The sequence below is a fragment of the Meriones unguiculatus genome, chromosome 2, assembly GCF_030254825.1.
Source record: "Meriones unguiculatus strain TT.TT164.6M chromosome 2, Bangor_MerUng_6.1, whole genome shotgun sequence".
In the NCBI taxonomy this organism is placed as follows: Eukaryota; Metazoa; Chordata; class Mammalia; order Rodentia; family Muridae; genus Meriones; species Meriones unguiculatus.
In genome coordinates, this window is record NC_083350.1 from 148,479,467 (window position 1) to 148,507,277 (window position 27,811).

The 27,811-nt window shown below is 38.7% G+C and overlaps 1 protein-coding gene across 7 annotated transcripts in view; it reads left to right on the forward strand.

Annotated features, from left to right (window-relative positions):
- Positions 1-26,193, forward strand: part of Abhd18 (abhydrolase domain containing 18) — a 47,241-nt gene extending 21,048 nt beyond the window's left edge. Inside the window, exons 5-13 of one of the 7 annotated variants that reach the window (XM_021643071.2) lie at positions 8,235-8,313; positions 8,416-8,500; positions 11,223-11,250; positions 14,712-14,850; positions 16,762-16,851; positions 17,478-17,579; positions 21,328-21,706; positions 22,782-22,944; positions 23,268-26,193. In XM_021643071.2, coding sequence (XP_021498746.1) covers positions 8,235-8,313; positions 8,416-8,500; positions 11,223-11,250; positions 14,712-14,850; positions 16,762-16,851; positions 17,478-17,579; positions 21,328-21,706; positions 22,782-22,944; positions 23,268-23,319 — 1,117 coding nt within the window. In that variant the 3' untranslated portion in view covers positions 23,320-26,193. The other 6 variants (XM_021643079.2, XM_021643076.2, XM_060378263.1 and 3 more) reach the window with 6 other exon arrangements.
- Positions 26,194-27,811: the final 1,618 nt, after the last annotated feature.

The window sequence follows — 27,811 nt, forward strand, 5'->3', positions numbered from 1 at the left end:
AGCACTGTAGTGTAAAGCAAAGAACAAGAACTTTGGCATTAAACAGATCTGGACTGAACTGTTTCTCCACTACTTATTAATCCAGTGACCTTAGGACCAGGTGCCTCTCTGAACCATAATTATAGAATAGAGATGACAATACTTCATCTCATGCGGTTGTTAATAGGCTAAGTGATAAGAGGAATGAAAATCATATTCTGTGACTAGAAAAAGCACTAAATGAGCATGTAGCTCTTTGGACCATAGATGAATGGTGTATGTGGTAAAGGAATCACTACTTCTTCATACTGTAATTGTACTCTCTGAATCTGTGTGCTCCTGTAGCTTCTCAGCCTTAGCTAGAAAATTGTATAGGTATTAGCTTAAAGAAAAGAAGGAAAACTTCGTTAGAGGACATGGTTAACATGGCTCAAGGGAGGAAGAAGAGATCCAGTATAAGCAATAATGTGATTTCAACATTTATTAGGAGTTAAGGAAGTTCTTCCTTATTGATGAAAAGACCAGCAATAAGGAAACAACCAACTTTTTAACACTGCAATAGCATTTTAAAAAAATGTTTTTAAAGAATGTTTGAGACACAGTCACTATGTAGTCCAGGCTAGCCTGAAAACTGTCAAGCTTCTTGCCTGAGCCTCCTAGGTACTGGTTTGCAGTGACATAATCTTAAAGCATCATTTATGTTGATGAATAGAAATTCCCAACTGATGCAAATAGATATCTGGTTTTCTGTTTTTCACCCATCTGGTTGAAGGGCAGAGGCACAGTAACTTACATCATTGCATTAAAGTATAACAAAATATAAATAAGAGAAAGGAAAAGTATTAATAATTTCAATATGAAGAGATTGTTGCTGTTTTACATATATTATCATCTATTTTCCTTGGCAGTCACCCATAAAACTGCCTATTTTCTTTTTGTCCTAACTAAATAGTCCAACTAAATAACTAAATTTAGTCTAACTAAATAAGGTAGAATGTCATCAAGGTAATAGCCAATTGGTATTCCCTTCTGTGGCACCACCATGAATTCCTAATTTTCCCTGTATACATACTTAAATTGCATGTTTTGTTCATTTAAGCAACCTAACAGTAAACATCCTTCTGTATGTATGTAAGTAAAACATACATCTTTTACTTGTCGGTTAATTTCTGGGTTTGTTGAGGTGGGGGGGGTGTTCGTTTTAGTTTCATTTTGAGACAGGGTCTTTTTTTTGTTTGTTTTATTTTGTTTTTTTGGATAGCTTTGGTTTTTGAGACAGTGTTTTTCTGTCTTGGAACTCACTTTGTAGACCCGACTTCTCAGAGATCCACCTGCCTCTTCCTCACAAGTGCTGGGATTAAAGGAGTGTACCACCACACCTGGTACAAATTTCTGGGTTTATAAAATTATACAGATTTTATTTTAAACTTTCATTCATATTGTTACATAAATAGGAAATGTTAATTATGTTAGAATCCACATAAACAAGACCTGTGTCCTCTTGTCACTTCGTTCATTACCTGTGATTCTGTCTCTTTGACTTTGTGCTAATAAAAAATACATGAGACAGGGCTGGGAGAGATGACTCAGTGGTTAAGAGTACTGGCTGCTCTTCTAGTGGACTTGAGTTCAATTCCCAGCACCCACATGGTTTCTTCATCTCCTTCTCTTCTTCTTCCTCCTTCTCTCTTTGTCCTCTTCCTTTTTCTTTCCTTACTGGTTTAAAATTGTGTTACAGTCCATCTGTAGTTCTAAATCAGTGGATGTAATGTTAAGCATATATACATTTTGCTTTGCTTTGTTTGATTTGTTGAGACAAGGATCTGAAGTATTCTTAGCCAACCTCAACTTCCCATTGTTGAGAGAGGTGGTTTAGCAGTCAAGGGCTTCTACTACTCTGGGGAAGGACTGTATTTCCATTCACAGCACCCACATTGGGGCTCATGGCAGCTTATAACTCCTGCTTCTGAGCATCTGATGCCTTCTGGCCTTTGTGGGATCCAAGCACACATGCACAGATATATACACATAAAAAATTCTTAAATAATCTTAAAAACTACAGTCAGGCATAGTGACACACACATTTAATTCGAGCAATTGAGAGACAGATGCAGATGGCTCTGTAATTCCAAGCCATCTAGGGCTACATAGCAAAACACTATCTAAAAAACAAAACAAAACAAAAAAACCTCACTATGTAGTTGAGACTGGCTTTGAACTTGTGATCCTCCTCCTGCCTTCCAAGTGCTGTCTCCCAAGTGAGACACGTCCACATCCCATGAAACTTAACATTACAGATGGTTGTGAGCCATCTAAGTGCTGGGAATTGAACCTGGAGTTCTTTGCAAGATCAACAGTGTTACTAACCACTGAGCCAACTCGCCAGCACTGTTTTATAATTTTGTTTTGTTTTGTTTTGTTTTTCCAGACAGGGTTTCTCTGTGTGTAGCCCTGGCTGTCCTGGAATCACTCTGTAGACCAGGCTGGTCTCAAAATCACAAAGATCCACTTGCCTCTGCCTCCCGAGCTCTGGGGTTAAAAGCATGTGCCACCACCGCCCAGCATATTTTAAATTAAGTACTAATGAATGGCAGTAAAACACATTAAGAAAATTAAGAGTATATTTTACTTATTCTGATGCTTTTAACAGTAATAATATGAATTCATGTGTGGTTCTTAAATGTTTTTCGACCATTCTTGCCTTGCCAGTGGTACCTACCACTATTCTACTCATTCTAACAAAAGTGAAAAGTAATAGTGTGAGAATTCTCCTAGCCTATGGAATTTTTGTGCCGGAGCTAATGCTTCTCCATGAAGCCCAAGGCAGCGGGAGGTGCAGGGTGGCAGGAGGACACGACACATGATTCTGCCAATCATGTCCTTGCATATTCATTGCATGGTGCTGTGCTGTTTTGAGTCAGAGTTTGCTGGAAGGTTGTGGACCGTAATAAAGAAGCCAATGTTGACGGGAAACTATTAATAGAAGGAAGGAGTGGGAGGTGTCACATCTATTTATCTGTGCTGAGAATCCTTTATAAAAGCATGTGGAATGCCTCACCAGAGCCGCATATTGCTACTTCAGCACCCTCTAGTCTTTTAAGCTCTTAAGCTCACTCTCTCTCTACTCAGGAAATCAAACAGTACAATGACAGACTTACAGCTTGAATTTCCAAAGAACCATGCAGAATCAGAAAATAGTTTGAAGGGAAAGGAAAAAAATATTGTTTATTTCCTATGACAGAATGTAGGGGCTCCCCTCCTAGCTTTCCTGCTAGCTTCCAAAACAGTACTGGGGCTAGATGTGGTGGCTCATGCCTTTGATTCCAGCACTCAGGAGGAGAGGTCAGACTGATCTATAGATTGAGTTCCAGACGAGCCAAGTTACACAGAAAGACCGTGTCTCAAAAACAAACAAGAAAACCTAGCAGTGTTTGCTTTTGAAATATACAGTTTGAAACTCAAAAGTATTACTTTCAGCCTTTTCAACTAGTCATTAGGAAAAGCAGTGACCCAGGGGCAGCAGTGTTAAAGGCAAACTACTAAATGAGATTTAAAGAGGAACAGGGGCTGTCTCTGACATGAACTGATTGGCCTGCTCTTTGATCACCTCCCCCTGGGGGGAGCAGCCTTACCAGGCCACAGAGGAAGACAATGCAGCCATTCCTGATGAGACCTAATAGACTAGGGTCAGTTAGAAGGGGAGGAGGACCTCCCCTATCAGTGGACTGGGGGAGGGGCAAGGGAGGAGAAGAGGGAGGGAGGATAGGATTGGGAGGGAATGAGGGAAGGGGCTACAGCTGGGATACAAAAGTGAATAAATTATAATTAATTTAAAAAGTAAAAACAATAAATGAGATTTAAAGGTAATATTTATAGGTTACTAGCATAAAATGTCTTGCTTTATCTTTCCTAGGGATGTCTCTGTGTGTTATTTAATAATGGCATTTGTAGAGAGGAAGGGGGAAAACAGATGTGAATACAAGGGTACAAGACAAAAGAAGTCAAGTAAAAGGAAGTTGGAGTAAGAAAAGGTGGAGAGTGGGCATTGTGCCACTGGGTCTATAATCCCATAATTTGGAAAGCTGGGGCAGGAGGGCCAGGAGTTCAAGTCTAGCCTGAGCTATATATGAAGACTTTATATCATAGGAAAACAAAACAAAAGAATACCGCAAGAATTGGAAAAGGAGAAAAAAATGATTAAGAAGAGTCCTTCTGTGAGATGACAGATGTCATGTTCTGATTATTAATTGACCACACATTTAATTGCTGTTGCCCTTCTTTCTGCCTATTTCTCTTTATATACTTCTGCAACTTAGATTATGGAAAGTCACTGTGTTTATAGTCTATAACTGCAAAAGACCATATAACATAGTATTTAAGAGCTCAGAAGTTGGAATTCCAGCTCTACTATTTCTAGATTTAAAATCTTATAGAGTTTACTTAATTTTTCTGTATCTCAATTTCCTCATCTGTAGAGTAATAAAAATAATGGTACATACTAAATGAGGTGGTGTTAAAAAACATTCAGTGAGGCATACAGAACACCCAGAACACCGTGGCCAACATCTCTCTGGGTACACTGTGTATACCTGGTACATGTATAGATAAGGAGGCACACATACATATACACAAAATAATATTTTTTAAAAGAAGAAACAAAGCATATCCAATCAGCTAGACATGGTAATGTATGCCTTTCATCCCAATGCATGTTTGTGTGGTTGTTATTCCTGTGTTGACATATGGTCTTACTCTGTAGCTCTTAGCTGGCCTGAAATTTAATGTGTGGACCAAGCTAGCCTTGAACTTGTCATCCTCCTGCCTCTTTTAAGAGCTGGGGTTACAAGCATGCACTACTGTACTGACTTTAATCCCAACACTCAGGAGATAGAGGACAGAGGATGACAAGTTCCAAGCCAACCTAGGCTACATAGTGATACCAGCTCTCAGACAAACAAACAAATAAATGGAATGAAAATGATCCAAAGTAAGGACACAAAAGATGTTCTAAATTTAGAAATAGTAGAACAAATGGAAAGCTTTCTACCCTAGTCTTCTAGGGCTCTTTTAAAAACATTTGTGTTATGCTTATGCATACATGTGTGGGTCAAATGACAACTTGAAGAAGTTGGTTCTCTCCTACCGTGTGGGATGCTGGTGGTCAGCTGGCTTGTCAGCGCTTCTGCCTGCTCAGGCCATCTCACCAAACTTCTAGAACATTTTAATTTTTAAACTTAACTCTTCTTTCTTGTGTGTGTTGGTGGGGGTCATGTATGTGGATCTACATGCAGGTAGTGGCCATAGGTTGTTTCCTATGTTGTTTTTCAGGAATTATCCACATTTTTTTCTTAAAATAGAATCTCAAGGGACCTGGGGCTTAAAGAATTCTTTCCTTCCTTCCTTCCTTCCTTCCTTCCTTCTTTCTTTCTTTCTTTCTTTCTTTCTTTCTTTCTTTCTTTCTCTCTTTCTTTTTTCTTTCTCTCTCTCTTTTCTTTCTTTCTCTTTCTTTCTTTTTCTTTCTCTCTTTTCTTTCTTTCTCTTTCTTTTTCTTTCTCTCTTTTCTTTCTTTCTCTTTCTTTCTTTTTCTTTCTCTCTTTCTCTCTCTTTCTCTTTCTCTCTTTCTTTCTCTCTTTCTTTCTCTCTTTCTCTCTTTCTTTCTCTCTTTCTCTTTCCCTCTTTCTCTCTTTCTTTCTCTTTCTCTCTTTCTTTCTTTCTCTCTCTCTTTCTTTCTTTCTCTCTCTCTTTCTTTCTTTCTTTCTTTCTTTCTTTCTTTCTTTCTTTCTTTCCTTTTCTTTTCTTTTCTTTCTTTCGTTAATAGTCTCACCTATCCCGAGGCTGGCCTCAAACTTGCTGTGCAACTGAGGACTACTTTGAATCTCTAATCCTCCTGCCTCTTAACTCCTCTGAGTGTTTGGATACTACTATGGCTAGTTTTATGTTTTGCTGGGATTGAACCCAGACCCTTTGCATGTTAGGCAAGGTCCCCACTAACTGAGCCACATCCCCAGGTCTTTACAGAGGGTAGAACTAAGGCCATAGTGCTTGTTTGCATCTCTTGTCTATTTGGCTATTATTCTTGAATTGTAAGCCTGGCATTATTAGCTGAGCCACTAACCCCTCCTTTTATTATTTTTGTTTTTTCTTTTCCTCATAGAAATCTTTATGCATTGGGGAGTTTTCTGGGTTCTGTTTTGTTTTGTTTTGTTTTGTTGTACTGATAAAAATTAGGAGAATTCATGTATCTTTTACTTGTCATGATTTAAGATATATATGTATGTGCATATGTATATATGTATACATTTCACATATGTATGTATATATATGAGCTACTCATTTCAAGCATATAATTTAATAAGTCTTATAACTTCCAAGCCATACAACTATCCTAATGAAATTTTACAAATCATTTTGTTGGCTGTTTGTGGTACATGCTTTTAATCCCAGTGGAAGCAGAGGCAAGTGTATCTTAATGAGTTCAAGGCTAGCCTGGGCTGTGTAGTGAGTTCCAGGACAGCCTGTATTATGTAGAGAAGCCCTGTGGTTTTATATTTGTTTGTTTTTTTAATTCTTTTTGTTCTAATTTATCGTATCAGCTTTCTGGTGCCATTAGTTTCTGTTGACAACCTCTACTACTCCACATAGACACCTTTTTCTTTAAGTGTGATACTCATTAAAGGAGGGTTGCTTATTATAGATAGATAGATAGATAGATAGATAGATAGATAGATGCTTGCTTTCTTCATTATGTGAAGTTTTAATTGTCATGAATAGTGAAGTTAGTTCTTAGTACTTAAGATATGTATGCCATCTGGTAAATTTGCTCTTACTAAGGCAGCTGAATCAGGAAAGCTCCCTGTCCCATCACAAGAATGAGGAAGAGTTGATTCCAGACACAAAGGCCCATGTTAGGAAGCCTGCTTTCCCTTAGATTCCTTTCCTTTCTTAAATAATTAATTTGCAGTACTAAGGATTGAACCTGGAGCCTTGCGCATGCCAAGCAAGCAAATGTCCTACCATATCCTCAGAACAACTGTTCAGCTTCTTCCTTTTTAGAAAGAATTTTTAAGTGTGTCTATGTATTTGTTTTTGAGAGTATATGTTTGTAGGTGCTTATGTTGGCCAGAAGAGGTTTTCAGATGCCCAGAAGTTAGAGTTCCTGATGTTTGTGAGCTATCCACTACCCAGGATGTGTATGCTTGCTAGGACTGACTGGAAAAGCAGGAAGTACTCTTAACAGCCAAGCCATCTTTCCAGTTTCTTTTTTAAAAGGTGTGTGTGTGTGTGTCTGTGTGTCTGTGTGTGTGTGTACACATATATGTTTAGTTTGAAAGTGTATTTTTTTTGTGGGACTTGGGATTGAACCTAGGACCTTGCTCATGGTGCTTAGCTTATCTACTTTTTTAACTGTACCCCCAGCCCCACTGTTCAGTTTTTGTAGAGAAAAGTCATTTAGTTTTTTTTCTGACAATAACACCATGACACATTAAATAAATCCATGTCCAGACTATGCTAAAAGTTTTTGCGGCTACAGTCCATTTGTTGTTTTCCTTCCCATTTGTGGTTTCATAGATAATTTCCTTTTTTTTTTTTCAATTGTTAATTTTGTAAAATTCTTTTGCAGTTTCATTCATAAATATAGTATTCTTTCCATCATTCTATCCTCCAATATTCTCATTCCCTTCCCTGTCCTAGAAAATTCCTAATCTTCCTAAGTCTTCCTCACGATTTCATGTTTTTTGTTTCTGAGTGAAACTAGGCTTATAATTTTGTTGTAGCTTTTGGACACATAGTTACAAATTGAGTATCAAAATTCTAAGTATTTTTTCAAGGTAGTTAAATTCTAGGCCAGAAAGGTAGCCAAGTGGATAGAGACACTTTGTTAAGTCTGACAAACAGTGTTCAATTGCTAGCACTCACATGGTGGAAGAAAAGAATATAAGTTAGTAAATGTAAATCCACTGGCCCATCCTTTCAGAGACAGAGAGAGTACTTAATTATAATACCTTTTAAATTGGAAGTTTAGAGTTGGACATGATGACTCATACACTGTAATCCTAGGATGCTAAGGTAGGAGGGCCACAAGTTTGAGGCCAGCCTAAGCTACCAAGTGCCAGGCCAGCCTGAATTATATAACGGTATGATCCTCTCCATGAATTAATTAAATATATAAATAACTTAAAAAACCATATACATGAATATATGTAAGTATATCTTTTAGTTAATTTTCTTTAAAGAAAATTTTCGTTTTTTTATAGGTTCCAATTTATCGTGCCTAAGGAATGGAATAGCAGATACAGACCTGTGTGCATTCATTTGGCTGGAACAGGAGACCATGTAAGACTTGTGACATCATAGCACTTCAGTCCTGAAACTCCTTAGTGCTTCTCTTCAGCACTTCCCTGTTGTATTCTAAGTGTGTCATCCTTCTTTCCTTAGCACTACTGGAGGCGCAGAACTCTCATGGCTCGTCCAATGATTAAGGAGGCCCGAATGGCTTCACTGTTGCTAGAAAACCCTTATTATATCCTTTCCTGATACTTAAAAAGTTTCTTTCTCCCGTTATGTTTATTCTTCAAACGAATTATCAGTAGTAACTTTTTTTTAAATTTGTTTATTTCATTTTATGTGTATGGGCGTTTTGCCTGTATGTATGTCTGGGTATCATTATGTGTGCTTGGAGTTTGTGGAGGCTAGAAGAGGTTGTCATATTCCCTGGAACTGATGTTACAGTTGTGAGCTGCCATGTAGTACTGGGAATTGAATCCAGGAACCCTAGAAGAACATCCTTTGCTCTCAACCACTGAGCCATCTCTCCATCCTCCAATGGTAACTATTCAAAACTAGTTAAATCGTTAACAGTTCAGAAATAATTAAAAAGCAAGAATGAAAAAAAAATGTAATAGAAAGTAGCAATAGAAGGATCAGGAGGTCAAGGCCAGCTTTGAATGCATAATGAATTTGAAGCCAGCCTGAACTACAAGAAATCCTAACTTTAAAAAAAGAAGAAGAAGAAGAAGAAGAAGAAGAAGAAGAAGAAGAAGAAGAAGAAGAAGAAGAAGAAGAAGAAGAAGAAAAAGTAAAGCCAACTGTATTGATGCAGTCCTTTAGTCCCAGCTCTCAGGAGGCAGAATGCACCATGTATGGTGGCACATTCCTAAAATCTCAGGTGTGCAGAAAGTTGAAGCAGGAAGCTTGTGAGTTGGAGCCAATTTGGGATACAAGTGAGACTAATGTAAATACTTTAATCCTACTTATAATAGTGATAAATTGTACTTCTATTTCTTGAGGTTCTTTTGTTGGACTTAATAAGTTAAATGTTTTAGTAAAGAAATGTTCATTTTTGAAATGCGTTTATAGTTAAAGGTAGTGGTTTAGAACAATACTTAATTTTCAAGATGACATCAGACCATTCACAAAAGAAGAAAAGAAATTGATGCACAACATTTCTAATAATAAGAGAAATGTTAAGTTCAACAATTACCAGTGTTTCTTAGGAAAGCTACTGTGAGAGGGAAACTTACTACAAATGACTGAAAATCAGTTCAGCGAAATACAAAAGCAATATTAACGTATGTGTTAGGAGAGTTTTTGTTTGTTTGTTTCTGGTTTTTAGTTTTTCAATTCTCTGTATAGTCTTGGCTGTCCTGGACACACTTTGTAGACCAGGCTAGCCTCAAACTCACAGGGATCTGCCTGCCTCTGCCTCCCTAAGTGCTGGGATTACAAGCATGTGACATTGCACCTGGCTGTATTAGGAGTCTTAAAACATCTCATACCTGCCTGTGAAGATTGCTCAACCAGTTAAGTGCCTATACTGAGAACCTGAGTTCAGATCCCTAGAACTCACAAAAGAGCCATAACCCTTGTACTAGGGAGGCAGAGACAAATAAATTCTTGGAGATCATTGGCCAAGGTGGATAGTGATTGATGAAGATGCCAATATCAACTTCTGGTCTCCATATGAGGCAGTGTGTGTGTGTGTGTGTGTGTGTGTGTGTGTGTTGACACACAAAGGTACACACTCACACAGAAGCCACCTCACATCTGGGTAAAGATGTGGCTCAGTGGTAGAGTGACCTAGCATGTGTGAGCTGCTGAATTCAATCTTTTATACCACAAAGGAGAAAATAACGGAAAAAATAAGCTCTCAGATCTAAGAACAAAATAAGAAAAAAAACCAAAAACACACATAGAAAATATGCTTTTATTTCTTTACTTATATAAGACAGTAGAAATTAATGTGTACCACAGACAAACTACTGAGTAACCTGGCTTATGGTACTAGAGTGCATACACTTGGTTGTGCGGTTTATTGCTTCTGCAATTATGACCTCAGATCTGTCACTTATCTTTTTGTATCTGTTTTCTCACTTACAATTTTTTATAAGTGGGAATAATTTTTTAGGTTATACGGAATACTAAATACTCTGCTTAGAACAGTATTTGGTAAATATTGAGCATTTTTTAACTTTAAATAAAAGTTTAGAATCATATATTTATGATATTAAAGTGGGATATTAAACCATGTTGTCTCAATGGTAGAACAAATGCACAAGGTTCTGGGTAAATCCCTGCACCAAAAGCAAGATGGAAATAAACCCAAACCATGTAGAATGGAAAAGGAAAAAAATAAATAAATAAATAAATAAATAAATAAACGGGAGGGAAAATACTGGAAATAATTTTTTAAATGTTAGTGTCCATGTCTATATAGAAAGTATTTTTTAATGCTTTTCCATATTTCTTAGATTTCTAAAATAAACATTTAAATAAATTGTATCAATAAATTTCATTTTAAATCTAAATTGAAGATTGTCCAAACTTGTAAGTATACTGAGTATATTATTTTATGCATTTCAGATAAGTGAGTTATTTGGTTTGTGATTATATCTCAGTAAAGCTGTGTAAATTTAAAGAAAAATACTTAAATTGAGAAATCTGAGCTGGTCACAGTGACACTCACCTGTAATCTCAGCACCCGGGGAGGCAGAGGCAGATGAATTTCTGTGAATTTGAGGCTAGCCTGGTCTACAAAGTCAGTCCAGGACAGTCAAGGCTACACAGAAAAACCCTGTCTCAAAGAGAGAGACAGAGAAATCTGAGGACTTCTAAACAGCTTTTGAAGTAACTAGAAGTAGTTTCTTGGGTATTGTATTCAAATTTAACTGTTTTGCTTAAATAATATGTTCTGAGATGAGTATGTTTAATTATTTTAAAACTTTCTCTTTGACCCATCTTCTCAAATGGCTGCAGGAAGCCCAAGGACCAAGTGTAAGTATCTATCACCTTCGTTGTCTTCATTTTTATAGTATGTAAGATAAATGTTTGGTAGTCTGCAGTTAATTGTTTTCTTAATTGACTTATAAAACTTAATAAGAATGTAAACTTTAATTCTTTGTTTGCCTGTTTTTCTGAGATAGGGTTTCTCTGTGTAGCCCTGGCTGCTCTGTAGAGCAGGCTGGCCTCGAACTGACAGAGATCCCTCTGCCTCTGCCCCTGCCCCTGCCCCTGCCCCTGCCCCTGCCCCTGCCCCTGCCCCTGCCCCTGCCCCTGCCCCTGCCCCTGCCCCTGCCCCTGCCCCTGCCCCTGCCTCCGAAGTACTGGAATTAAAGGTGTGACTTTCTTATTTTAACATTTTTACATTTTAATGTCTGATAAGGTGATAGATTTAGAAACACCTTAGTTGATTCAGATTATATCTTACTGTGAAATAAAATATAAAATTTGTTTTTAAATATATATTTTAAAATCACTGTTGCTTAGGGCAGGTGCTGGTGTGTACATATAAATGTAGGCGCCCATAGAACCCAGAAGGAGAACATCAGATCCCCTGGAGCTGGAGTTACAGGTGGTCGTGAGCTGCCTAATGTGGTTGCTGGGAACCAAGTCCAGGTCCTCTGCAATAGCAGTATGAACTCTTAACTTCTGAGTCACTTCTCCTGGCCCCAAACTTTATCCTTCCTAAAGTACTTTTAATTTTTTTTTTCCAAAGACTTGGAAGGAGTGTGATTAGAACATTGGGGAAAACATTTAGGGAAAAAGTATGTGGGTCATTTCTCCAAGCAGGCAAAGGATTTGAAGATATTCGTCTCTGAAATGCTCACCAGAAGGTGACCGTCTAATAAAGAATTCAGTAATCAAATTGATAGGATGGCCTATTCTGTGAACAGTCATCCCTTCCCTGTCTTTGCCCAGTGGATCCATGAACAAAGTGGCCAGAGTGGCGGAAATGGAGGTTATGAATGGGCTGGATAACATGGACTTTCACTCACCAAGGCTGACCTGCCTATAGCCACTGCAGAGTACCAGAAATGCCAACATCAGAAACTAACCCTGAGCCCCAATATGGCACCATTCTCCTGGGTGACCAGCCACAACCTGTTCGTAAATTGACTACATTGGTCCTTCCTTCGTGGAAAGAGCAGAGCTTTGTCTTTATTGGAAAACTGTTCAGAGCAAACAAATAAGACTTACCCTAAGTACTGCCATTTTGTTTTCATTTTCCATTTTGATCATAAGGTAATCAAGTTCCCAGGCTGTAGGGGAGCTCTTCTGATGAGTAGCCAATTAATTTCCTCCTTATTCTTCTTCTGTTCCCCCAAAACATAGTGATTGTTCCTAACTAAAAAAGAACAAATGATTCTGACTTTGGAAAATTATGGCTATAATTTGGCACAGATATTTGTGGGTTTTGAGCTTAAATGTTCTGTAACATTCTGGCTGGGGAGGGAGGGGTCACAGTTCAGCTTGGGGACCTTCCAGCTCCCTACAATTCCTGTGAGGAACAAAAAAGAGTATTGTGGTTTAGAGAACATACATTTATTATCTTTGTCATTTTGTTCTATTCTAAGCAATAAGTATTGAATTGTGCACTAGGGAAGACAAAATGGCTGTTCTTATGTTTAGCAGTAAGGCTTGGACATGTCTGGTCACGTCTCAATGTTGGTGGGCCCTCAACATACTAATTATATATCCTGGCCTCTTAAGTTTCACTTACCTCCTTTATAGAACGGGGATACTAATGATTTTTTTTTCCATGCAGAATTATTATTATAATTATGTTTAAAAAACATTGTTCCTTTTTGGTGTGGTAGTACATACATACCTTCAATCCCAGCACTCAGGAAACAGAGGCAGGTGAGCAGCCAGGGTTACACAGAAAAACCCTATCTCAAAAAAAAAAAAAAGGAAGGAAAAAGAAAGAAAGATAATATTGCTTCCTATATTATGTACTCAAGAATTGTACTGGGGTAGAGCTGGAAATCAATGGTAAAGTACTTTCCTGGTATAGGCAAGACCCAACATTTGATCCACAGCCCTGAAAAACCATGGTAATGATGATGGTTCAGTTTGTTTGCTTTTTTTTTTTTTTCCTCAAAGAATTCAACAGGAGTACAAATGGTTTGTAATTTAAATCTTGAAATCACAGTTTACTGCTCTTACTTGCTTTGGCTAGGGTCAGGGAGGTGGAGACTGAGTGAGATGCCTCACTAAGATGTCCAAGCTGACCTACTGCAACCTCCCAGGTGAGGGATTACAGTCATGTACCATCATATCCTACTTCTCTATCTTAAAAAGTCATCTTAAGTCTGTTTTCATCAAAAGTGAGTAAACAAAGAGCAAAGATTACAAAAGAAAAGAAGGAAACAGTTGTACCAGGTCCACCATAAATATCCTTGTCCCAGAACCTCGCATCAGTATATTCTATGAAAAGAACCAACTGAGGAATGACAGGGAGCAGAGCTCCAGAATTCCTAACTTCCATGCAAGGCCAAAATAAATTTTGTAATGAGATGTAGAAAGCTGGCTTGAAGACAGAAAACAAAGACAGTGGGGTATTTCGCTGATGGAATGTGATCAGTTTTGATGGAGGAGAGCATTCAGTTTGTTTTTGTTAGCTTTATTGAAACAGGGTTTCACTGTAGAGCCTTGACTAGGCCTGAACCTCTGCTCTTGCTTCAGCATTCCAGTGAAATCTTTTTAAAATGTACACAAGTTTCTCTTAAAGATTATTCAGTGGGTGCTCTTACATTAATTCTGTGAATAGACTACCAGTTTGAAATCAGAAGCACAGCCACCCTGAAGTTAAACATTACTGTCTACCACATTGCAGAAAGCAGACTTCTTTTTAGGAGAACTCCTCTGAAGCAGGCCGCAGTGGCCCACCTGTAATGACAGCACTCGTGAAGCAAAGGCTAGTAGGTCAGAAGTTCAGTATCATCCTGCGCTATAATAGACCCTGTATCAAAAAAAAAAAAAAAAAAAAATTCAGGTATGTTGGCTTTTATTTAAATTAGTTTAGCCAGGTTTTATGCCACATACTTGTAATACCAGCAGGTAGATCTTGAATTCAAGGTCAGTCTGGTATGTATGGAAAGGCCCATTCTCAAATAAATTGATTAAAACATGTTTTTGTAGTCAGGCCTGGAAGAATATATCTGAAACCTCAGCACTTGGGAGGCAGAGGCAGGAAGATTTCAAATTTGAGGACACCATGAGCTATATATGACACTGGTAGCCTGAGCATCTAGCAAGCATCCGTGCCAGTAAAAAAAAAAAAAAAAAAACAAGATTAAATATAATTGTGGGCCAGTGAAATGGCTGAACTAGTAAAAATAATTGTAACCTACATAAAGTGAAAAGAGAAAACTGGTTCCAAAGGTGTCTTTTTAAAGTATTAAAAATATAAATGCATGAAATAAGTCCCATTCTGTTTTGTTTTGTGAGGCTAGGAGATCCAGCTTAAAGAATGTGTCTGACCTGTTTGTGATGGGAGGTGCTCTCATTCTGGAGTCCGCAGCTCTCTTGCACTGGCTGGAGAGGGAAGGCTATGGACCTCTTGGGATGACTGGAATATCCATGGGAGGACATGTAAGTCTTTACAATTTCATTACCATCATTTTTGTAACTAGGGGTAATTTTAAGTATACTTGACACATGAATTTAATGTTGATAAGAGTAGGAAGTTTCAGTGAGGAAGAAACATTATGTTGGGTAACTTATGTAGAGAAGCATATATTGTTGAACTCCAGATATAGCTCAGATTTTGAATTTGATGTTTTTTGTTTTTGTTTTTTGTTTTTTTTTTTTAAGTTTATTACTACTGGGCACTGGTGGCACATGCCTTTAATCCCAGCACTTGAGAGGCAGAGGCCGGTGGATCCCTGTGAGTTCCCTTGTCTTCAGAACAATTTCTAGGACAGCCAGGGCTACACAGAAACCCTGTCTGGGGCGGGGTGGAGTAGCGGGTAGGAGGTGATTACAAAAATCTAACTTTTCAACAAGAGCCCAAACAAAGCTAGATAAGATGAAAAGTCTACAAAGATACCATTCAATTTGGCTTGTGTTGGCCATCTGCTCCTGGGCATGGGACCTACTCTGAACTGTGGCTATATGAGACGAAGACTCATTTGTTTCCTTTTCAAGTGTGTGCCAATTGTAAATAGACCTTGGTTAGGGATGGGACCCCTAGGTCCCTCCTTCTCAGGACTGGCAGCCAATCTAGTTTGAACTAGCATAAGCCCTGTGCACGCTTCCAGTCTCTTTGAGATCATTTGTTCTGTTGTGTCTAGAAGACACTATTTCCTTGGAGTCATCTACTACCTCTGGCTCTTAAGAATTTTTCTACCCCCACTTTGCTTCTTCCTCCTCTGCATAGGCCCCTGAGCACTGAGAGGAAGGTTGATGAAAACATTCTACATAAGTCTGAGTGTTTTTTGTTTGTTTGTTTGTTTTTCATTATTAAGACAGGGTTTCTCTGTGTAACCCTGGCTATCCTAGAACTCGCTCTGTACACCAGGCTGGCCTGGAACTAAGAGATCGGTAACCCTCAACCCACATTGTCCAGTTGTAGGTCTCTGTTAGTTCTCATCTACTTCAAGAAGCCTCTCTGATGAGGGCTAAGTGAGGCACTGATCTGAGTCCCAGCCAGGTTTCTGTTATAACTTGAATGCTCTAAGTCTGGTCTTTGCTTTCTCCTGCTCAAAAAGTACTAGATTGTTTCACAGGGCTCTAGCTGTGTTGGGCACTACTGTCTCTTTAGAGGCCCCTTGTGCCATCGCCTAGTTGAGCAGCAGCTTCACAGCTGCCTCCCTGAGAGAAGCCCTTTTTTGAGTCCAGCCTCACCTGCATGCTATGCTTCATCTCTCAGCGCATTTCCACAGTACTATACTAGAATTGCTTGCTCCACTGTTTTCTCCCCAAAGCACATAGTGCAGTTAGCACCTAAGTGTGCTCTGATTGCTTACATAACATTTTGTCATTAGTATTGTGTGTGTGTCTTATATATTTTAAATTAAAATGTATGTGAAGTTTGAATTATAAAAAACTTAAAATTGATTACATAACATTTTGTCATTAGTATTATGTGTGTATGTGTTTCATATATTTTAAAATGTATGTGAAATTTGCTGTTGATGATCGTTTGAATTATAAAAACTTAAATTCAAAATGTTACTCAAAGCCAGATGTGGCAAGTGCATGCTCATAATCCCAGTATTTGAGAGACTTGAGGGAGAAAGAGCACATGTGTGAACCAGAAGCAGCCTGTGCACACAGCAAGACTAACTCAAAAAAATTGAAATAAAGCCTTGATAGTTTCTTGCGTCCTAAAAGGAAATTTGTTTTGATGAATTTATAATTGAGATGCAGTCTATAAATGTTATGGCCCCTGTGTTCATGTCTTATCTCACCCATTCCACACCTATAAAAAGTACTTTTTAGATAGGTATTTTTCACATTAGTTTATAGAAGCTCTCTAAACTTGCTGTTGTCATATTACAGATGGCCTCCTTAGCAGTATCCAACTGGCCCAAGCCCATGCCATTGATTCCATGCCTGTCTTGGTCCACAGCATCTGGGGTCTTCACTACGGTAATCGATTACACATGATGCTTAAGAACATGTACTTAAATATTGTTATCTTGGGGTCCCCAAATCACTCCTAGGGTTTGTGACTACTAAAAGGAATAACAGAACACACACACTCTCTCCATTTTACACACACAGCTTAACTTTAACAAAAGGATATAATAGAAAATCAACAAAAGGAAAAGGCCACAAGGCAAACTTGGTACAGGGTCCCAAGGGTCCTTGTTCAACTGAATCTCATGCTTTATGCTATTTCCTCCAGCAGTCACTTGTAACAAGTGGTTACAAGTGCTCTTCACTGATCCTAACAGAGATGAGTCTAGAGTCAGTGATTTAGACGCCCTCTGTCTGCAGTGTACCAGAAGTTCAGAAAGCACTGCAGTTTTAATCAGAGCACGGACTTATATGACTACAATGGCTCAGTCTTACCATTTAGGTAAAGTTAAAGATCAGTATAAAAGCTGCTTATTGATCAAATTCCCAGGCTCCACTCAAGGATATAAACAGGCCTTTCAAAAGATAAATAATCTCAAGTTCAATTGCATTAACTCTCTCGTATACAGTAATTGGTAATAATAAAAAACCGTACTGGGCAAGCTATGTCATTATTTGATCTTATTTTATTTCAGGGTGTATTGAGTAAATCAATTAATTGGCGGGAGCTGGAAAAGCAGTATTATACACAGACAGTTTATGAAGAAGAAATTATTCATATGCTTGAATACTGTGGGGTAAGTTTATTTTGCTTTGGCTTTTGATTTCTTGAGATAGGGTTCTTAGAACTCACTTTGTAGATGAGACTAGTCTGAAACTCACAGAAATCTACCTGCCTCCCCCTCCCAAGTGCTGAGATTAAAGGCATGGACCACCATACCCAGCTGGAGTAAGTATTTATTTTAATGTTCATGTAACATTGGAGTAAAGTTTAATTGCATATTTACTTACATTAAAAAATAGCAATTTTTAAAAAACATATACACACTTTTGAACTTTTCAAAATTATTGGTTTTTTATCTAAGCATGGTGATGCATGCCTATAATCCAAGCAGTTTGGAGGCTAAGACAGGAAGGTTGTGAAACTGATTGTTCAAATTAGGTAGCAGAAAGATCACAAGTTTGAGGCTGGCCTGGACTATGTAACAAGAAAACATTTTTTTCCTTGTTTCTTTTATTTTCATTTATGTATGTATGCATTTATTTATTTATTTTGTCAGGTAGGTAGGTAGTTTTTTCGAGACAGGGTTTCTCTTTGTAGCCTTGGCTATACTGGACTTACTTTGTAGACCAGTCTGACCTTAAACCTACAAAGACCCACCTGCCTATGCCTCCCTGAGATTACATGCATGTGCCACCATGTCTAGCATTTTATTTTATTTCTTTAATACAGTGTCTTACTATATGTAGTCTAGGCTGTCCTCTGCTTTCCTTTTTTCCTTTTTTTTTTTTTTTTTTTTGAGTGCTGGGATTATAGGCGTGAGCCACCACACTCAGGTATGTCCTCTGCCTTCTTAATTCCTCATTGCAGGTATCACTAATTAAAATGTATATTTGTTGGTTTTGCTTCACTGTGTAGCCCTGGCTGTCTTGTGCTCTATAGACCAGGCTGGCCTCCACCTGCCTCTGCCTCCCAAGTGCTGGGATTAAAGGCATGTACCACAGCTTCATAGTGAAACCTTACTTCAAAAAAGAAAAGAAAATTAAGATGTATATCACTAGACACTAACTAACGCTTATTATATCTTTTAATCAAAAAAAATCCTTTTGGTTTTTGAGACAGGGTTTCTTTGTAGCCTTTGCTATCCCAGAGCTCACTCTGCGGGCAAGGCTGGCCTGGAACTTGAACAAAATCTTTTTAATTAGCCTTTTAAAGGACTGGGCTTTTGAGTATATCCACTTAAAGTATTAAGTAGAAAAATAAGCTGTCATGAGGGATATTTCTGTAATACTCTTTGGGAGATAGAGTCAGGAGGATTAGTAAGTAGTACAAGGCCATCAGCAAACCACATGGCAAGTGCAAAACAAGAAAGGTCCAAGTCTGAGCGTTGCTGCATTGGGGCCCATCTGTCAACACAGGAGGGGTTGGAAGTTGTCTTAGTCAGGGTTCTCTAGAGGAACAGAACTTAAGGAATGAATTTGTACATATATATGCCATTTACTAGAATGGCTTATAGGCTGTGGTCCAGCTAGTTCAACAATGACTGTTTACCAACAGCAGGTCCAAGAATCCAGTCTTTCAGAGTGTGTGGCCAGGGAGCCCTGCAAGTGGGGAAAACTAGCTTAGAGCAACAGTGCAGTTGAGGCCTGTCCAAGCCCCAAGAATCTTGAGACTGGCAGGAGTAGAACTGCTCCCTGTCTGCCCTGGGCTTGCATGGTATCCTGGTAGCCAAGTTCCAGGCTAAACTTACTCTCTCCTTACAAGGTCATGCATGTCCAGCAAGCACCTGGAATTCCTCATATAAATAAGGCATTCCCAGCACTTGGCCTCCAACCAATTGTTAGGGTCCAGAATATGCTGCTGAAAGAACAATCCCAGACTCCAGTAGCATGCAAGCAACAAAGGGTGTTTATTCTGCAGAAGTCCAGCATGCTAGGGTCACCACCTTCACAACATGGCAGCAACCCTGAGGGGAGCTCAAAGGTCCCTTTTAAAGCCAGAAAGGGGAATTCCTACTGTGGCTGTGTAACCTTGAATGGGATTGGCTGGTGCCCATGGAGGCTACGTGACTCTGGTTAGGACTTGGGCGTTTTTCAAACTGGTAGTTAAGCAACCTTATCTTTCCCAGGCCAGATGTCTTGGCTGTTTCAGATTGGTTGCCCTTTTTCTTTGTTTTTTTCCTGTAACTCTTAGGACTGTTCTGTCTAGCAAGAAAATGAAGCCTGTCATGGAGTTGGTTGGGCTTAGTAAGCCAGGCTCCCTCACTCCCCAGAGGTTTAAATAGCCTTTGTTCCCCCCAATTAAACACGAAGGCTCATTGTAGCTGTCTCCCAAGAAGGCTGTTTCTCTCAAACTCACCACTGCCTGGGATCCTGAATTTTGCACACACACACACACACACACACACACACACACACACCCCGCCCCAGCTGAGCTTTACTCCCTCCAGTCCAGCTTGGTATGCAAGCAGCTTTGATACCTCAAGCTGGAAGGAAACACAGGGCAGAACAGGAGGTTGGCTGCCTTAGCTGGTCTTCAGTATATGCTGGAATCCAGAAGCTCTAATGCCAGTAAAGGAATGGACTTGATAGCAAGAACAAGAGCAAACACAAAAACCAAAAGCTTTCTTCTTCTGTGTATATAGATTTCCAGCAGGTATGGCCCAGATTAAAAGTGGATCTTCCCTGACAGGTGTGGTGGCACACACCTATAATCCCAGTACTCAGGGAGGCAGAGGCAGGCAGATTGCTGTGAATTTGAGGCCAACCTAGGCTACAGCCAAGGATATACAGAGAAGTCCTGTCTAGAAAAACAAAAACAAACAAAAAAAAAAATATAGCCAGGCAGTGGTTGCTCATGCCTTTAATCCTAGCACTTAAGAGGCAGAGGCAGGTAGATCTCTGTGAGTTGGAGGCCAACCCAGTCTACAAATCGAGTTCCAGGACAGCCAAGGTTACATAGAGAAACCGTGTCTCTAAAAACAAACCAAATTTATATATATAAACAACAACAAAAATCTCTCACAGGTGTGACAGCCATTTGAGTTTTAGTTTATTTCAGATGTAGTCAAGTTGACCACCAAGGATAGCCATCATGGGTATCATTTCACATCTGAATCACAGCAACTCTTCAGGACTGCTTATGTTTTATACTTCTTATGATTAAACAATTAGATCTGAAAGCCTATTACTTAAAAAAAAAAAAAATTCAGTCTTCGGTTGTCTTTTTCTTTGTAGCAGCTTCCAATGGTGCTTAGTTTATTGAGCTTGAATCCGGGTGTCCTGTCAGTTCATTTTTACTTTAATAAAGTGGAACTTGCCTCATATATACCATGCGAAATCTTTTATAAGCAGAATACACATTTCCCCTTTGTATCTGGTTTATTCATATGACATAATGTCTTCAGTGTTCCTCTGTATGCCTTAAAAGGGAAGGGACTTCAGAGCTAGGAATAATGGTCTGTGCTTGTAATCTGAGCACTTGGAAAGCCAAGACAAGAGGATCAAGAATGGGAGGGAGTCTATGTAGTGGGACCCTATGGCAGAAAAAAAAAAAAAAGAGGACAAAAAATAATTCCATTACTCTGTGTGTGTATGTGTCTGGGGTTGGGTGGGTCTGTGATAAGGTCTCCTGACTCAGCCTTTTAAATGCTGTAATTATAGGTGTATGCCACTACTCCTAGCTTTTTGTTAATTTCTGAGACTAGTCCATTGTATGTATGCGGTACTATAATTTACCTGCTGATACTTTTACCTTTTCTGTTTTTAAAATGTTTCATGAAGTCTAATATATATCAAATGTTTTCTTTTTTATCAACTATTCAGACAGATTCTTTCAAAATGGGACATGAGTTCAGGAAACACTTCCCTGGCAGTGCAGACAAGCTGACTAACCTGAATCTGGTTTCCAGAACTTTAAATTTAGATATGACAGACCAAGTTGTATCCCCAAAGCGTGCTGAGTGCCATAATTCTGGTAAAACATCTGTCAGTGCTACTTCAAAAGGACACCTGTTGCAAGATACCACTAAGATGGAATGCTTGAATCAAACACTCTCAACTAACAAAAGTCATTATACAAGTTACAACCCTCAGTCATTTCACCTGCTCAGCAGAGAGCAAAGAAGAAGCAATCTTCAAAAAGAGTCTTTAATATTCATGAAAGGAGTCATGGATGAATGCACTCATGTAGCAAACTTCTCAGGTACTAATTTTCATAGGAAACTGGGAACATCTGTAGTGTGTAAATATTTGTCATATGCACTTTATGTGTGGATGGGTGTTTTCCTTGCAGACATGTCTGCGTACCACAAATATTCTTGGTGGTCATAGGCCAGAAGAGGGTGTCAGATCCTCTGGAACTGGAGTTACACAGGATTGTGAGCTACCATGTGAGAGCTGGGAATTGAACACAGGTCCTCCGGAATAGCAGCTCTTAACCACTTGAGCCATTCTCCAGCAGTCTTGTGTTTGTTTTTGTTCTTGTTTCTGTGTGTATCTTTATGGTATTCATTTTAGGGCCGGGGATAGAGCATGCACAGTGTCTGGGTTCAGTCCCCAGCACATAAGCTGGGAATGGTGGTGCATGCCTATAATCTTAGCATTGGCTCACAGGAAGTGGAGACAAGAAGAATAATTTATTTAATTTTATGTTCATTAGTGTGATGGTGTCAGTGTTGCAGACAGTTGTGATCTGCCACATGGGTGCTGAAAATTGAACCCCGGTCCTTTGGAAGAGCAGACAGTGCTCTTAACCACTGAGCCATCTCTCCAGCCCCAAGAAGTATATTTTATTAGATGAATATTGTAGTACCATGGTATATTGTTTTTCTATTTGTATATGTGTGTTCATCTGTATATAGACATACATGTGGAAACCAGAAGTCAACACAGATGTCTTCCTCAGTCACTCTCCACCCTAATTTTTTAAGACATGTTCTCTCACTAAACCTGGAGCTTAATAATTCCACTAGACTAGCTTGTCAAGTGTCTATACTTCCCCACTGCTGGATTATAAGTGAAGCCCTATGCCCAGCTTTTTAACGTGGGTTCTGGGGATCTAAACTCACGTTTCCATGCTTGTGCAGCAAGCACTTTACTAATGAAGCCATCTCCCCTACTTAGACAACAGGGTCGAAGTTATCCAAACTGGTCTTGAACTTGTAGCCTCCCAACTACCTAGAATTACAGATTCATATATGGTGCATTTTGTTTGGGAATATGGTTTTAGATATATAAAAATCAAAGAGCTTTTTAATGCATCAAAATCCTATACTTAGTTCCAGTTGACCCAAGCCTCATTATAGTGGTACAAGCCAAAGAAGATGCCTATATTCCACGAACAGGAGTTCGAAGCCTACAAGAAATTTGGCCTGGTTGTGAAATCCGGTACCTAGAAGGGGGTCATATCAGTGCTTATCTCTTTAAACAAGGACTCTTCAGGTAAAATGATTTGTCTAATCAAGTATTTATTTGTTGCTTGTTTGGGAGAATATTTTTTTGCCTTAAGAAATATATGGAGGCTGACAAGGAAGTAAGAGGACTAGAACATATAATAAAAATATATAGTATTTAATATCTTACATTGAACTATTTTTTTTCCTGTATGGTCCTCTTATTTTGTCCTCTAGAGAATGAGGGATATAGGATATCAGAAGAACATTTTATCAGATAGTTTTAACCAGAGATAGTTTTAGAAATACAATAGTTATCTGTCCATCCCTGCATTTGTTAATGACTAATTATTCCTTTATATTTCATTTTAGACAAGCCATCTATGATGCCTTTGAACGTTTTCTTCATAAATATGCTAACTAACTGGATTGATGTATAACATCCTATTTCCTATTAAAAGAGTTCACCCTGTGATGATGTGAAGAACAAGCAGACAGCACTATATACCTAATTGTTGCCAAATTAGTCTGTAAGCCAGTGTTTACGGGTCAGTTACCAACTATAGTAATGTAAAAGCAGTACTTGAATCATACAATCCTGAAGTATTTGTTACTCTTTTAGAAATCTCATATATCTAACATGACATCTGTTACTATTTATGAAAATATTTTAATTATGAATAATTTATTGATTCAGAATAAATAGCAACCCTATTGGTTTTTAATAGAATTACTGAAACTAAGATTGTAACATCACATGTACTGTATAGTGTTATATGGCATTTTGCAATTAACTTGATTTTAAAAACCTGTTGTCCATCATTTTTTGTCTGTATAGTGGTTTTATAATCTAGTTTTCAACATCAGAAATTTACTGCCATAGAAATACCTAAGATATGTAAGTCACTGTTAGCATTGAATTTATGAAAATATCCTGACTTCTGAGCTGTATCCCTGGAGTACATACCTGTAATCCTAACACTTGAGAAGTACAGGCAGAAGGGTCAGAAGTCCATAATCCTCCTTTACATAGCAAATTTGAGGCCAGCTTGAGCTACATGAGACCCTGTCTCAAAAATATGCCTGGCATGGTAGCTCTTGCCTTTATTTGCAGCAGGTGGGAGACAAAGGCAAGCAGATCTCTATGGAGTTCAAGGCCAGTCTGATCTATATACCAAGTTGCAGACCTGCCAAAGCTACTTGATGAGAGTCTATCTCAAAAAATAACAAAACAGTATAAAACCAAAATCTGGCTGATTTGTAGATAAGTGATAAGTGTTTTTAATAATTAAACTGAGTGCTGAACTATACAAACGAGACTAATTAAACTAGAGTAGGCTTTAAATTTTTACCAAAGGTTAGGTCAGAAAAAGTGCCAGGGCTGGGGCCTTGCTTGCCCAGCCTACATAGGCTCTGAAGCTAGTCCCCAGCGCTGCCAAACAAAAAGAAAAGCTGGAGGTGTTTGGGAGGTAGAATTCAAGCATGTTTTCTCTACTTAAGATACTTTTCTTTTGAAAAATGGAAATGACGGAAGAATTTTGCACTAGTTAGTGGATTGTCAGGTAATTCTTAGACACCTGTTCTTCAGTTGCTTAAAAACTGACTTAACAGCTTTGACTTTTTAGTTTCATAATTTAATAGCCACATAAGAAATTAAACCATTGTACAGAAAAACATGTGGTTTTATACACTGCTAACTTTTTAAATGGGAATTATATGGATAGATATTTGGTACAGATGTTAAACTTCTCTGAGCTAAAATGTTTAACAAGTAAATGTGTTTGTGTTTGAAATCTGTATTGACCTTCAATTTAAACTAGGTCTTGCTGATCTAGTGAGGATGTGTGGATTATAACATGCCTTTGGCAGCTTTTATTAAAGATGCTGTGCCACTCTAATGTATCTGTCACTAAAATTTTTAACAGCTAGTTAAACATTCTTTCCTGTGAAGTCATTGATGGCAAAGTAATAGCTTTTTGGAAACTACTTTTAAGTAATACATTACAGTATAGCTGTTAGAGCTACAGCAATTTTGTATATTCAGACTAGAACATTTACTTTTGATTGCAAGTATAAAATGTTCCTTTAGAGTAAAACCTGCCTGGTGGCGTTGGTGCACACCCTTAATCCCAGCACTAGGGAGGCAAAAGGCGGGCAGATCTCTGTGTTGGAGGCCAGCCTGGTCTCCAGAGTGAGTTCCAGGCCAGCTAGTGCTACACACAAAGAAACCCTGTCTCCAAAACAAAAGTAAACCCAAAACAAACAAAAAACAAAAGAACTGGTTGCAGAGCCAAGAGCAGTGGCTTGCCCCTTAATCCCAGCACTGGGAGTCAGAGTTCAAGGCCAGACTGGTCCACAAAAGGGTTCCAGGACAGCTCAGGCTACACTAGGTGTAGCTAGTTGGTAACTGACCCATAGTACATGCCTGTAATTCCAGCAGGAGTCAGAGGCAGAGAATCAATCAACCACAAGTTCCAGGCAGTGTGATGTACATAATGTATTCTAGACCAGCCAGGGCTACCTGTCTCAAATAAATTCATTTTATCCTTTAAGTGGCTATTTTAAGATAGCCACTCACAAAACTACCTAAACTGATTAATTCAGAAAAAGTACCTTTACTTACATTTCTTCAAACCTACTCTCCAAAATACTGACTCCGGTATTATAATAAAGTCTCAAATGGCTGAAGTACCTATTTAACATATCAAAGTGAACTTGGCCAGGAGGTTCTCCTAGTATCCCTCAACCCCTACAGGTTTGCATACCCCCCTCCTACATTGAACTCTCCAGCCCCCTACCCTGAACTCTGCAGCCCCCAGTACACACACAAACACACGTGTGTACTCATGTACAAGTTATATATGCATATGTATATATATATATTCTTTGAGAAATTAATATATTCTCAAATAATATATTCTCAAAGAAGTCTTGCCTGCCGTTTTCCTGCCACTTCATGGATTAGGTCTATAAAATACTACAGATTCATTCAGACCAGAGTTGCAGGAAGCTAGTCCTCAGAGGCCAGTTTGACCCAGTTTTATTTGGTATACATAATAGGTGTGCATTCCCAATTCTGCTACTGGACGTCTTACATGTAACTACTATATTTCCCACTCAGCCCTACAGACTCTGAAGATGTAGTTCTATAATTAGACTTCATGATTTACCAATGTTATATTGTTTTACTGATGCATTTTTAATGTGGTGCTTTCTCTATTATAATACTAACAATGTGACGATTTTTAAAATATTTTCCAAATTTTATATTTCATAATAAAATCTATTTTAGAAGTTATTTGCTTTGGTTTTTTTTTTCTTTTTAAAGAGGTATCATTACAACTACAAGAAACATGTTGCATTGATTCATGTGCCCAAACTTGTTTGCCCTTAGATATTGTACCCATATGGTAAGGCAGAAATAAGTAAGGGAAGCTCTAACACAATAATTATAAGTGTCTTGGTATCTTTTCAGAGCCAGGTTTGATCCATGTGATCCCAGGAGAGCAGACAACATGTTTGTCTCAGTGTTGTTTAACATGGATGTGATTACATTGAACATAGTAAACTTTAAACAAAACCTCAAGGTGGCAGTTAACCAAAGGATTCTCTTTGGCTAGTAGGAATGGGATCCTGGACAAAGGCTACCATGGACTGGTTTGGAAAGTGGCTGTGGTTGCTCATATCTGTAATCCCAATGCTGGAGGGTTTGAGGAAGAAGGACATAAAGTTCAAAGGCAGCTGGGCTGACTCCATACCTGTACCATTGGTGTGTACATGCACCTGAATGCATATATACACACATTCAAATAAAGAGAATTTTTAACATTTTTGAAGCAGGACAGTGGTAGCACATGCCTTTGATCCCAGCGCTCTGGAGGCAGAGGCAGGCAGATCACCGTGAATTCCAGGCCAGCCTAGTCTACAGAGTTAGTCCAGAGCAGCCAAGGCTACACAGAGAAACCCTGTCTTGGAAAACAAAACACACACATATACACAACTGAGCCTGGAGGTAGTAGCATTTGCCTTTATCCCAGCAGTCAGAGGTTTCACTCTATACCCTTGTCTGGCTTGAAACTCACTGTGTAAAACAGGCTGGCTTTGATCTCATATATCCTTCTGCCTCTGCCTCCTTCACATTGGAATTAAAGGTGTGTGTACCATGTGAACTGAGAGTATTTTTTTTTCCCCAAAGAAGATAATTCACTTAATTGGGGTTCAAAGTTTTGTTCCCTATCATCAAAATCTTTTGCAAATATTCATGTGCAAAGGCTGTTCCACCAGGACAGCTTGCATAATTTTCCTGAGACTGTCTTGCACAGATAGGTCCTGCCAAAGACTGGTAATGATCCCAAGGTAAATGATTTCATTTTACTGTACAGCTCTGGATGGCTGGAGCTTGCTATATAGACCAGGCTGGCCTCTATTCATGAAGATCTGTGTCTGCCTCCCAAGTGTCTGGAATAAATGCTTTTAGTGTGACCCTTTGAAATGTGTTTATAAAATTGTACTTAATTGCTCTCCATACTTGCCTTGTTGCAATAACATAAAAGTGATGACAATACCACACTTGGTTTCTATTGTGACTGCTCAGTTAGTACAGGGTAAAGCAGCCACAGAAAACACAAATGAGTTAACATGAATGTGTTCAGCAATGTTCTACTTAAGAGCTGAAATTGAATTTCATATGATTTTTTTATGTGCCACAAAATATTCCTATGTTCATTTTAGAGTGTTTTCCTAGCATGTTCAAGGTCTGGGTTCAATACCCACCAGTGGGTGGGAAAAAAAAAAAGCTATTCATAGTTTATGCCTGTAGGTTGGACAGGATTTGGCTAGAGCCACAGTATGCCAGTGCTCAAGTCAGGTAATTCATATAGCCACGACTTGTTTCCTTTCTAACACCTTTACACTAC